This window comes from Falco naumanni, chromosome Z, assembly GCF_017639655.2.
Source record: "Falco naumanni isolate bFalNau1 chromosome Z, bFalNau1.pat, whole genome shotgun sequence".
NCBI classification, from domain to species: domain Eukaryota; kingdom Metazoa; phylum Chordata; class Aves; order Falconiformes; family Falconidae; genus Falco; species Falco naumanni.
The window spans coordinates 75,261,525-75,274,959 of record NC_054080.1 but is presented as its reverse complement, the minus strand read 5'-3'; the positions used below and the strand labels follow the sequence as shown (position 1 = coordinate 75,274,959).

The following is a 13,435-nucleotide window of genomic DNA, read 5'->3' as shown; positions in this document are numbered from 1 at the left end:
TGAGAATTGTTCTTCCCTTCTAGATAAAGATGAGGGAATAACTGCAGAAGAAGTTGAAACAGACTGTGATACCCCATGCAAATTTACCAGTGCGGAGAAAGCTGATACTCAAAGAGAAGACGTTTCTAGTGGGGTCACAACCATTAGCTACGATCATACAACAGATGAAATGGCTGATAGTAGTGATAGCTTGAAAGATATGATCCAAATGGACCTGAATGACCAAGATCCAACTGATCAGGTCTTTAGGGATGTTCTGGAAAATTCCCAGTATTTCCTTGACCATTCCCGGGATAGCATTGATCTTGTAGACATGAAGTTCTACACTAATAAGCTTGGGAAAGCTATTAATCACTTCAGGTCTGCTCTGCAAGTGGTGTTTCACAAACTGGAGACAAGCGATTCTGAAATCCTTTTGGAAAATGATAGTGGCTTGCAGATGGATGATGACAATACACCTGTGCTGACCAGTTCAGGTATGTGTGGCAGCTCTGACAACTTCGCAGAAACCCCTCCTAGTCAGTCCTCTGAGAGCCAGGCAAACACAACTGTCAACAGTGAAGCATCTGCTCAGGTGCAGTTTGCCCCTTCCGTTCTTTCCTCTGTTCCACATGATCCTCCTGTTCCCAGTTTGATGCCATCATCTGACTGTGAAATCCTTGCTGGGCAGCGCTCACCTCCTGAGGAGCTCGGAGCAGATGTGAACTCTCTACCTGAGCCAGCAAAGGAGTGCAGACCCATGAGCCTTGACAAAGTGTGCGCAGAAACCATCTACCTGAACAAATGCATCAACAATTTCAAAAATGTGCTGAGGGAAAAGAGGCAAATGCGTAGGAGACTCTTAAAAGAATTAGCACAGGAAGGAAACTGGATTTCTGCTGAGGAGACAAATTCAGGTAAACCAAAAAAATACTTTTTAAAGAGATGTCAAAATCTAATATTTGTGCAACCAGTAGGCAACACCTCACTCTCTGGGTGAACAGTTTATTAGAGGTTGTGAGCAAATAATTAAAAAGGCAAGGACGTATGGTATACAACAGCGCTGACCAAAAAAAGCCCTAAAATTTATTGTGTAGCACACTCTAGGTTATGTAAGTTAGTAAGCTTAAAACTAAGAAATTAAGAAATGTAAGTTAGTAAGCTTCACCTCTTTTTCTTTTTTCTTTTTTTTTTCTTTTTTTTTTTCCCCCAGAGAGAGGGAGATTTGCAGTGCATCTTCAAAATAGCAGGTGTTAGGGTTTTTCGTCATAATTCGTGACTTGGTTTCTTTTTAAATATAATAGTTAAGACATGTGATAACAAAGTGTGCATTTGAGCTAAAAGTAGCCAGATTTACAGTTTGGGGAATTGAATGGATCCAGACTTCAAGTGGCTCCATCACGAAGTGGGAGTTCTCAGTGTTTAATCACTGCTAGATGTTATCCTAGTAGAGACCTTTAAAAATAAAAATAAAATTTAAAAAAAGTATTGAGACCTGTGCTTTGGTATTGTTTCCATGACTTGTCTGTGAGATGGGAAATTTTGCACTTCTGTGGAGCTACATCCCTTATTGCCAGCACAGATAATGAAATGTTTGACCACGGCAGATGTGAGCTGATACAGTGGTGGAGCAGTGCCGGATGACACATTCCTAAGGATGTGAGAGGTAGAAATGACCAACATGTTTTGATGGGCTTTGATTTGGTAAAACGAAACCTAACCTTGAAATGTAGGTTCATCTGCCCCCTCCCTCACCAGGTGGTGAGAAAACTTCGGTGATGTCGTCTCTGTCCAAACCACTACACAGTTAAGGGAAGAGGCTTTGTATCAAGAGTGGAAGATACTAGAAGTACAGCTTGAAATCTTCACATCCTTATTGTGAACCTCCTTGTATCACGTATTTTGTTCACTTTTCTCCTTGCAGTTGTGAAAGCTAGTTGGAATAATCAGAGAGCTCTTTTTCCCATTGAAAAGAGTTTATTTGCTCCAAGTGTCTTTTCCAGTGACGGCTTTTGCTGTGAAGAAACAATCTGTCAATCTGTGTCTGACTTCTGTACCAGTGACCTTCTCAGTTATGCAGATCACAAAGCTTGTAACCAGCTCTTCACTTACTTTGAGGTCCTTAGTGTGGAGTTCATACAAACAATAGGTTTTTAATGAGGGAAACACTAGGATTTGTTAGCAGGCTCGGCACAGCTGCATATGTATTTTTGTGCTTCGAGGGAATGTTTAGATTATTAAAGTATAGATCATACAGATGAAGCTGATTTTTAATTTTTGTTATTATTATTCAGAAAGCTATTTTTATTTTCTGTTAATTATTTTCTTTTTTTTTTTTTCCCCCTCATTTTTGCATACTGCTCAAGTCCTGGACATATGTCCTAATTTTAGGACCCAAGGGAACAGACAGTGGTTTGGATTAGCATTTGCCACAGAGCAGCAAAAGTACTGAAGTAACCTATTTTTGAATGTGAGAGGAGGCTGCTCATCTTAGCAGAATTTGAGCAGTACAGGCATGTTCACAGAGTGAGAAGCAGCCAAACCAGTTAAGGCGGGGGAGGATCACAGCTGGACTTCAGTACCTTAGGTCTGACTCTGGGGTGGATTGACATTCCTGAGCCTCCCTGGCTCAGCTCTCCTGAACGTCATCTAGTGACATGACAAAGAGTTGATGCTTGTTGGAAACCCACGTAAAGGCATATCTATATGGTAGATATGACAATTGAAGTTATAAGTGTGGGGTGAAATCATGATGCTCTGAGAGACAGGAGGAGTCTAAAGGAGCCAAGAGTAGTGGAAAACACGGGATAAGGGATGAGAAAAGGGAGAGAACTTTGGGGAAAAAAACCCCAAACTGGAGGAGACGTCAGAAAGCAAAGCACCCCAGACGATCAGAGCAAGGCAGAGGCGCTGGGAAGGGAAGAACATGCCTGTCCAGAGTGGAGGTCAAGGGACCTAATCAAAGCAGCAGTGCTCACGCAGCACGGAGCACGTGGGCAAGGAAGCAGTGGGTGAATAACAACTTGGCAGTAGCCAGAGTGAGAAAAGGGGATGACAGTGTTGCCAAGGGCTGTAGAGCACAGTAAACTTAACCATGTAATATGTCCGTTCGAAATAGGATCGTTTTGGCATGCATTTTCCAAGAAAGTGAAGTAACCGTTTCATGTGCTTCTTCACTGTACTCAAAAGAAGTTTGAGCCAAGCTCTTGTTTTCTTCCTTTGGAAAAAAGCATCATACGCTGAATGCAACGAGAGGTTGTTGGTTTGCTTTTTTTTCCCAGCTGCAGATGAGTGTTTATGTCTTTACTTTAAAAATATGATTTGTTCTTAATAGGCTTTTTAGGTTCCTGAGTTGGGTTCACTGAAAACCCAGTTCTGCCTGCTGGCTTTTTGATTCTGAGCCTGAACTGGTGTATTACTCATGCCTCCTTAAAAGTTCAGTTCAAGGTATGTTATTAAATGTGTTTGGCAGCAGTCTGCGGCAAAGGAATGGATAATAACTTAGAAGGTGTTGGTAAATCTGTGTGTTTTGGTGAATCAGAGATGATGCACTGGCATAAAGGTTTATTTATAGTTGTACACAGATGCAAATTACCAGCACAAATTAGAATTTGGCAGATGTGTGTAAGTAATTGTTGTTATATTGTTGAACAAAAAATTCTTCAATTTGGAGTCAAAAGAGAAAAAATAAAATAATCCCTGAAAATCTGAGCAAGCTTTTAAAGTTTTAATTTGGGGGGGGGGAGGGGGCAAGCGTAAGTGAATTTGAAGACAGTTTGACTTTGTGTATGTTTAAATAAAGCCTTAAAATGGCAGAGATTTTTGTAGATGTAAATTGACTCCTCAAAAGTAGAATAGTGAAAGAATTCTGTGATGAGGGTTTAGCCAATTTAGTCACTATTGATGATGCTGTGAGCACACCTCTTATAATGAGACATGATCAGAAGATTTTAAATCTTTGTCTGCAGCTTCTCAGAGCTTTGCCAAACTTATTGGGCCTGAAACTGTCCCTAACAGCTTTAAACTGAAGGGGCTCAGAAATCAAAGATAAATATGGAATTTAAGCCAAAATAATCCTTTTTTTCCCCCCCCAAATGAATCTAATGCAAGACTTACTGCTTTGTGTTTGTATAAAAATAAGCTTGACCTACATTTGAGAAGCTCTAGTGCCCTCAGGCCTTAAAATTTGGCAGTGCTAGTCTGTGTCAAAGATTTTCTGTGGAAAATCAACCCGAAATGAGTGGAGTGAATAAGCTTTTGAAAAAGGTGTAGTTTGCGTATGCTCACTGATGGCTTGCTACAGTCGAGCTGTTGTGCTGCCCGAGACTCCATCTGTCCTCAGTGTTTTCCAGCTGGGAGCTAAAGCAGGGCTTTTCCTCTTGGCGTGACTGAGAGCCCTGGCAGGCCTGGGAGGGGACATCAGTCCAGGTCTTCTGCATCTTCTGCCTTCAGAGACTTCACAGGAGACATCAGGAAAGAATCTGGTTCAAATAGGAGTGAAAAACCCAGGAATGAGGGAAGTCTAGATCTTCCTGGGACACACTGAAACAACCCCAGGGACTGAGTCAGGAGAGATTGGGTTGGGTTTGAAGGCTTTGGGATGACCATGCACAAAGAAGGACAAAACCAGAGGTCTTGAAGAGGAATTGGGTCTGCCTAGGTGAGGTTTTGCTTAATAGAGCAAGACAGGCAGGAAGATGGGGTAGAAAATTACTTTAGGCGGGGGACAGTCAGAAGTGCCTGTGCCCAAAAAAGCATGTTGTCATCTGAGGCTGGGATGGAACCTCAGGTTTCCTCAGGTTGTCCAGGTTGTCAGGTCTGTGCACAGCTGGCCACCAAAACACGGCACGCCTGCGGCACTGGCCATCGTGCAGAAGACACAGCGTCCTGCTGCTGCGGTTTTCTCCTTTGTTAGCTCCGAAGAAGCAGCCTGCAGGGTGGTCCGGAGGCTTTCCTCCCTGGTGAGGATCCACGCAGGCATGCCTTAAGGTGGAGAGAAGGGTTTTTATTTTAGCTACAACCCAGCACTTCATTTGCCAAAGTTACTTGACTTCGCCTTAGTGATTGACTTAAAATAGCTTCTCTATTTTCCTGTCTTAGTGATTGCATGTGTGTAATTATACCCATATAGACAGTAACTTTGAAAACTATTTTAGCTTTTAAACCAATTTGAGTGGCCCTTGTTGCCATGAAGATATTCCTTCCCCTCCCTCTTTCATATGCAAATGAGTAATATGATTTTTCTGTGCAGATACAGAATTACCTGATTGGAAGACTTAAAAAAAAAAAAAATACCATGTCTGCACCGGAAGTTTTGAGTGTGACTCTCATATAACTTTACTAGCCTTGAAATTGCCTTTCCATAAACATGAGATTTGGTGTAGGAGGCTTCTGGATATATATATATATATTTTTTTTTTTTTTTTTTCAGAGGAGAATTGCCTAGATTTATAACACCAGAAAATATCTCCCTGCATTATGGTATTTGCCAAAGCAAAATGTGTTCCATGGGAACTAGTAGTTTCCTCATAATGGGCAAAATGCACAGGGGGCAAGGAGAGGAGGAGGGGGGATGCTTCAGATGCAGGCAGTGGATGCAGTCTGGGGGGAAAAGGGGAACACATCTGTTCCTTTCTGTAATAAATACAGGTTCTCCTTCCAATATTATAAGTAGCAGCTCCCTTTCTGTATTAAGATTACTTAAAATTCTTGAGTTAATTAAACAGGAACTGAAACTCTAAAAATCAGCTCTCAAAAGCCTATGTTCTACTGCATGTGCAGTTATGGATGAAATTTGATTAGTTTAACTTGAGATTAATTAGTAGAGATTAATTAACTGCTATACATCGCAGGAAGCACATGGGAAAACTCTCCGCTGCACAAATGTTTTATCAACTTGCGGCAAATGTTTACCCCACTTTCTGAAATCATTTTACAGATCTCATGGCAGAAATCTGGTCTATTAACTTTTGTTCCTCTCCTTTTTTTGTGTGTTTGTTTTTTTTTGTTTTGTTTTGTTTTTTTCTCCACAGAAGGAGGTAGAGGGGAGCTCCAGGTTGTACGTTGTCCCTTGTAACCAGTATCTCTTTCTGAAACACTTGTTTGTGCATGCCTTGCTTTCATCTAGCCAGTTGCTCCTGTTGAGGCATTGAAGTTCAGTTTAGCATGTTACGGTTGTCAGAGGAATTGTTAACACCGTGTATGAGTTAAGAGTCTGTTCAGTGCATATTACCTTGTACGAAGAGGGAAAGATGAATGCTTGGACAGATCACTTCCCTTCGGTGCTCTGTGGGGTATGTGTAACGTGCACAGGCACCGCGTTAGCAGAGTACAAATTGTGTGTCTTGTCTTTTCCAGCCTTCTTCTTTATGAATCTTGTTTAAACCAAGTATTTCATCATTTTGCCTCAGTTGTATTACTTCATTCCATCTCTATCAGATTCATACACATAGAGCAATTGAAGTCAGAAGTACTGCTGTGGGCTATAATACTGAGATTAAGCAAGACTATGGATGCTGGGAGGTGTCTGCTGCAGATCCTGTGCCTTTTTAGCTGGCTACAGGCTGCACTTCGCTTTGAGCTGGGCTGTGTACCCCATGGGAAGGGCAAGACCTTTCCCTTAATACCTACAGCTATTGCAGCTCCACTCGTGGACCAGTTGTCTCTGTTTATCACCCTGTGGGCAACAGGTGGCTCTTTCCTCCTAAGAGGATCTGCAGTGTAACGTCTTACATTGTGTTTGCAACTGTACCTCACATAGAGACATTTCTGGCTTTTGGATGCTCAACAGTTTTATTTTCTTAAATCTATGCTCTGTGGATTCAGTGGCTTCTGTGCTTCTGCCTCTCCCATAGCTGCATGCATCAGGCAAAATCAGCTTCCTGAAGCAGGCTGAACGTTGCTTGGCTTTTGGGCCTCCAAGCAGATCTTATCCTTTGAGTTTGATGAATTTGCATTTCTAAGCTTTATTGGCTAATGTATCAGCAGCTTCATTTCATTCTTACTGGTAAATGTCTGCCCATTAATGCTTTTTCAGGAATGCAGAGATATCTGGGGTCAAATATTGGGGTCAGATTCTATCATCTTCTGGATTCGGTGCAAAAACGCTGAAGCCTCCTTTAAGATGCTTATCTGGCGGCTGGAAAACTGGTACTGGAAGACACATCAGGTGTAAGGAGCTTGATTTGAGGCTCTTCAGTCGTTTAAATCGATGCTGTTGTAGAATACAGTGGATTTAAAATAATCCCTTGGCTTGTTGCAGCTTTGGATTCCTTGTGAAACGTAGCATACTTGAGTCGATGAAAACACTGAACCACAAGACAGCCTGGTTTAATTGTGATGATTTAGTTCAGTCTGATTCTGCTAATACCCCTGAAGAAATGGTCTAATTAGGCATGACCAGAAGTTTAATTTAGGCAGTGGAACAGTTGCTCTTTGTTTTAGCCTGATTGATATTAATCTATAGCTTAAATTGAGGTTTTTGAGGTTTAATAATGAAGCATAGTATTTGAAAACAAGTTAGGATGATGTTCAAAACAAATTAAAAGTCATTATTGATTTTTTTCTTATCTGTTTCAATAAAGCAGCTTTCCGTGCTTTACATCTGGTTTTTATCTAAGAGGATAATGTGCGAGACACAGTACTTAAGTGTGATGGGAAGTTACATTGTTAGAAAGCCATTTATGTGGTGGGGGCTAATGGATCTGGGGATGTTCTTCCTTTTCCTTCTGCTGCTCCAGACTTAGTGTTTTTTTTATTTTTTTTTAATGCCTCTCTGTCCATTTCGTGGACTTTTTCTTCTACAGAATTATGTAATTGTTCTGTCCGTTAAAACATCTTCTTGTGTATGAGAGAAATTGCACAATTTACAAGCTCTGGCTTGGTTAAATAACTTCTCAAATTACTCGTAAGCCTAGCTGTCGCTTTTCCTGATAGGCAAAACTCCTGTTAGTTTCCTTTCTAGGCTTCACCAGACTTTGCCTTCACTATGACTGAATACTATGACCTCAATGATCATGCCTGTTGACTTGTTTAATCCAAGTTATTAAATTTATGCTACTCTGTCACTGGCATTATTTTGCTAACTGGTTCTTCATTGATAAGAAACTTTTAATTACTTGGAGGAGACCTTTTAGCAACTGATTGCAGCATGTTTTACTGTCTGTGACAAGCGCTTTCCCGGCTGAAGGTGTTTGTTGGACAGTAGGTGTACAACTGTCATCCATCAGCATCAGAAATAAAATAAATGAATAGAGGTGTGATGGGCTGTTTTGTTTACATTTGCTTCTTCATCTTTTCAGTGTTGTTTTATGTGCTTACTGGAGATTTTAAAAATAAATAAATTCAGATTCACGCTGGTCTGGCTGCTTTCAAGGAGAGATCAAGTGACAGACTGGCACAGAAAAGTGAAGCACAAGCCAGCAAAACACTTTCTGTGACATGCAACGTGGGGATGTCCAGGTGTTAAACGTATCTTCTTTCTCTTTGTCCTCCCATTTGTTTTGGGAAGGACAGTGCTAAAAACTCTCACTGTCATTCCACTGTTCTCATCTGCCTGTTGTTTCCGCTGCTTGCCCAGGCTCTAAGTGAGCCAGGCTGGCCTCATGGGCTGAACTCGAGCAGATCCATGGCTGGTGACAAGACCCAGGGCAGCTACTGGAGCCCTCCTGTGTCCTGGTGGTTGCACTGCCTTCAGAAGGTGCAAAACTCCCCAGCTGCAGCAAATCCATCTAAACAGCATTGCCATTTGCTGCCTTTAAATGAAGGGGAATATGTGACATGTTCCTACGCACATCAGTGGTGCAAACCATGGATTACTTTAACTGGCACTCCCAGAGATGTCTGGACCCTCTTAACCCTCATACCAGCTCTTGCAGGTAATGCAGCCTCTGTGGTTCTAAGGCTACATGTGTCAGTGCAGCAAGGGACTGCAGAGGAATTCTTGGTGACTGCCAGCCCTCTGCCACTGTATGATACTGTGAACCCAATTTCCTGCTTTAAAACTGGCTAGGTTAAATGTAGTCTTTCAAAAGGAGAAGCAGATTGCAGAGCTATCATGGTTAGACACCTTCAAATTTTCATCCTCCATTTATATTTAGCTGCAGTTGTTCTTCCATGCAGTATGTTCTCCTGTCTATTGAATAAGCACAGAAGAAGGTTTGTTTTGCTAGAGTAAGCAAGCTGTCCTGCTCTCCTGTAGTATTGTGTTTACATCCTTGTGCTGCTTTTGCCATTTTTTTTTGGTGAATTCTTTTTACTTTGATGTAGAATAAACAGATGATACATGCCTTTCTGAAGGAGTCTTGCCAGCAGAGTACAGAGGTATTTATGCTTTTACTTCTATAGAGACATTTTACTGGACACGCTCTGGATGAAATTCTCTCCTTACATGGCTGTATCATAGTGGCTCATGGCCAGTGAGATGACTAGAACTCAAGTCCGTTGTCATGTGCTTTCCTCCACTGAGGAACACCTTGCATGCAGTCAGATTCTCAGCAGGCTTTGGGGCTCTGACCTGTCATTTATGCCATGTTCAGTCCTCCGTTGTTGCCGTCTTCACCGCCATCAGTTCTTTCCATTGGGCATCTGATCTGAGCTCTGTATCAATAATCCTCCTATGTTTGTCATCAGCAGATTTTATCAGCAGATCCTACTTCCACTGACTTCCTTACTGCATTGTCCACGTCTGGCTCAGTTACTGGTTTACCCACCATAAAGCTCCCTACTCCTCAGTTTATCTGACCTTATTAGTGTCACATGGCATTGCATCAAAAGTTTTTTGTTGAAATGAAAATTCCCTTGATCATTCATTTTATTGTCTAAAGAAAAATGGCTGCTTTGTCAAACAAAAAAATACATGTCTTCAAAACTGTTGTGCCCTAGATGATATTTTTTTTCCTGTTTGCCAGTTACCTCCATGTGAATTCTTTGCTTTGTGTTTACTCTGAAGCCTTTGAAGCTATTGAAGCCAATAATGAGCCTAAAATAATCTAGATCACCTCGCCCTCCTTCCCTCACACACCTTAACCGTGGGGACTGCACTGGCTCTTCTGCTGACTCAAGGCATCATCCAGTCACCCTCGTCCCTCCTTTGATGGATATCAGGTGCTGGTTCTCCGGATTTTCTCAGGGAGAGCGCTGCCTGGAACACATTACCTCTTTGCTTTCAATAGGTGATAACTGCTGTTTCCACACAGCCATCACCTGCCTTGTCCTGCATCAATATTGTTTCTTACTGAAAGTTCTTTCCTCTTGTGCTGTTGTACCCAGATGACCTTTAATCTGACCCTAAAGAAGCTCTCTCTTTTCTCAGGTTTTCTTTTTATTTGCATGTCTAAAAGGCTTGGCAAAAGTAAATAAATACAAGTACAGTTTGTCTGGATTCTTGGCGCTTTTTACATGGCATGTCTTAAAATCTGGGAGGTGATGGAGGTTTGTTTCCTGATGATGCTTTCAGCCTTTCCCTACATCCATGCTCCTGGCCATTCTTTGTTGACTCAGGGTTGCCTGTAGGAAATGGTTATTTCTCAGTTAGGTAACAGCTTTCCCTGGATCTTTTACCCCTGAACAGAGTTCTTGATGCTCTTGTGGTCTCCAGGCTGCAGTATTGCCCATACTATTTGTGGTCTTTAAGGTCTCAAATATTTGTTGCTAGTATTTAAAGTTTCTCAGATAAACTGATTGAAAACTTCTTTTCAGTAAACATTACCAGGTTTATGTTTGTCATTCTCTGTCATTTAGCACACCAGAGCCAACTGGTGTCAAGCTCAGTCCGGTATAAAGTGTTGTTCCATTTCAGGATTCCTTTCCAGTCACAGCTCTTCCGAGTGTTCGAAGGCAAAGAGAGGGATTTCCTCCCCTGTGTGCTCTGACGGATCTGGTTGCATTTGCTTCATGAAATCTCTCTCTCTTCACCAGCAGTGGATTCAGATCCCTCCAGAGGAGATGCAGGTTTCAGGCTGAGGGGTTTTGGAAGCACAGCTCGGAGTGGAGGCGGGTAGAGCACGATCGGACCTGCAGGTGCTTAGTGCCTGGTGCTGGGCCGTGGATCTGTGCTCCTGCCTGCTCTGCAGGCCTACGTGATCATGTGGAAAGGCTGGAGTGACCATTCAGTTATGGATAATGTCACGCTGATCATGCCTGTTTAAAAAGAAAATAACGAAAATGATGTAATCTTCAGATCTGCCTAGCCCTGGAGCTGTAGGAATAACTAATAAAAAGTTCGGATTGCTGCTGTACAATCTGAGACCACACACAGAAACTTGTTTTCCTTGGTTATTTCTGCTCTTCTTGGAAGACCTTGTCTGTCACCAGTGAACAACGTGATGTTGCACAGCTCACCCGAAGTACAGGACAAAAAAGAAAAAAAAAACAAACAAAAGCCAACAGTTTTCATTTGGGGCTGTGATTTTTTGTCTTGCATAAAACTGGAGCTTATTTTCTGATGGTTTCCTGACAGATATTCTTTTACTCTGTTGTTATTCTCAGGTTGTGAGTCCTATGTCTGGAAATACTTGGTTTTCCACTCTGGGCTAATTGCAGACACTTTATACTCTTGGCAGACATAATTGTCTGAGGTTGGAGTGTTACCTATTAGCAGGGTGCCTTGCTTCGTCCTGTTTGAAACCAGCTTTTCTTTCAGGGAGTACAGGAAAATGTATGAATCGTAAGCTGGAACAAAGGGATTCCCAGTTATAGGTAAACCATTTTCCCCTTATCCCAAAACTTTGGTTTCCTCCAGGGACATTGCAAGTGTTGAAACTCTGATCAGCCCACTGATTTTTCAGCTCTAATCAGTCCGCTGACGATTTCCAAAGAAACAAAACATCACTCTATAAACACATGCCTCATATGAATGTAAGAACGTGGTTTGAATTCATGAACATGAATCCTTCCATCTGCAGTCTGTGGTGTTTTCTATCACACCGTGAGACCCAGTTCACTGCAATCATCTTGCAAGTGGTGGCCCTTGTTTGACACCTGTGGGAAACTGAATACTTGCATATAAATGAGCAGAGCTGCAATGGGACCTTCCAGCTTAGGGGGCTAAAGAATCTTTGCATTTAAGCATGAACAAAATTCTCAAGTGTTTGTACAAAGTTTCATGTTGATCAGTCATTTGTGCATTTCATACAGGTGTTTTTAATTTGTAACATCTTCATTATGACCATGTTCACAGAAGTGGTGACCTGTAGTAACAGGAGCTCCCCAAAGCTCTTGTTTTTGTTGGGTTGGAAAAGCAAGTTGGTCTTCGGAACTGCCTTTTGAAAGAGGAGGTGCACTGAACAGGCTCTTCAGGTTCCAGTCCTAGGTGTTCGATGAAATCACATAGCCTGTCTGTGTCTGTATGCCTTATCCTGACATGCTGCTGGCCATTGGAGGTGCTTGAATGAGTTTCTGTATGCATTTACCTGCATGCAGTGTGGTCTGTTGTCCTTTCCTCAGAATATAAGTACTTTTTCTGGTGTATTTGGAAACTAACATTGTGTTGTTCTTTTCCCTTATCCCATTTAAGGGTCAAGATGAGGCTGATCCATCAAAACCACCTTGGCTCAAAGGAGGGTAAGTGGTATTTTGAGACCTTATTTCCCCACATTCACAATTACAGTGTACTTTGAGGTCTGCAGTTCAATCTAAGTAAAAGCAGCATTTCTGATGCTTTTAATGGCTGTTTTCAGGAATAATCAAGTGGTCATGCCTCACTTAGGTCCAGGCTGTTGCTGTATTTCAGACTCTCTTGAACAGTTGGAGATGAGCTGTGCAGCTCTTCAAGAGATCAGTGGTTAAGAACAAGTCTATAGTTGCAATGTATAATCTGTAACTTGATGGTGGCGAGTACTTACGGCAGCAGTATTAAATAATCTTTACTGAGCACCACAGAGTAGTAGCCTCGATGAAGTCCTTTTCCCTGAATCAGTGACTGATGGCACCAGGGAAAGGAAACAAGTAGCTCAGAAAGATTGCTGTGTTTTTTACTTTTAGAAGAAAAAAGTAGCTTTGGGGCGGTCTTCTGTTTTTGCAATGATTTCTGTGGTCACTGTAGCGGTCAAAACTGCAGTAACTCTGGAAATCAGTGCAGTTTGTAATTTTTAAAGCAGTGATCATCATGCCCCTTTTGCACGAGTGAGAGTGAGAGGCTATGCATTCCCTCTGCAATGCACTGCTTGCAGCAAATGCAACGGACAAATTCTGATTGTACTTTCAGCACGACACACTGCATAATAGATGCCAGCACAGCAGCTTCCCTAGAATCCTCTCTGGAAAAACAAAGACAGCAATGCACTTTAAAGCTCCTAGGTTATATGTGCCTTGTATGCGATCAGTGCGGTACGGTTTGGTGTTGGTGCACTCATTAGGAGCTGATGTAGCAGCAGATTCACCCTGAAATCTCAGCCAGAGGTTGGCTTGCTTCACTCACAAGTTAATTCTCATACTACTGAAGGAAGCTTCCTTAATA

The 13,435-nt window shown here is 42.0% G+C and overlaps 1 protein-coding gene across 16 annotated transcripts in view; it reads left to right on the top strand.

The window, feature by feature from the left end:
* The window catches only part of UNC13B (unc-13 homolog B), a 214,756-nt gene that overhangs the window by 113,673 nt on the left and 87,648 nt on the right, over nucleotides 1-13,435 (top strand). For all 16 annotated transcript variants that reach the window (XM_040579848.1, XM_040579847.1, XM_040579852.1 and 13 more), the window contains one exon: nucleotides 12,494-12,540. In XM_040579848.1, the coding sequence (XP_040435782.1) occupies nucleotides 12,494-12,540 (47 nt within the window). The remainder of the gene's footprint in view (nucleotides 1-12,493; nucleotides 12,541-13,435) is intronic.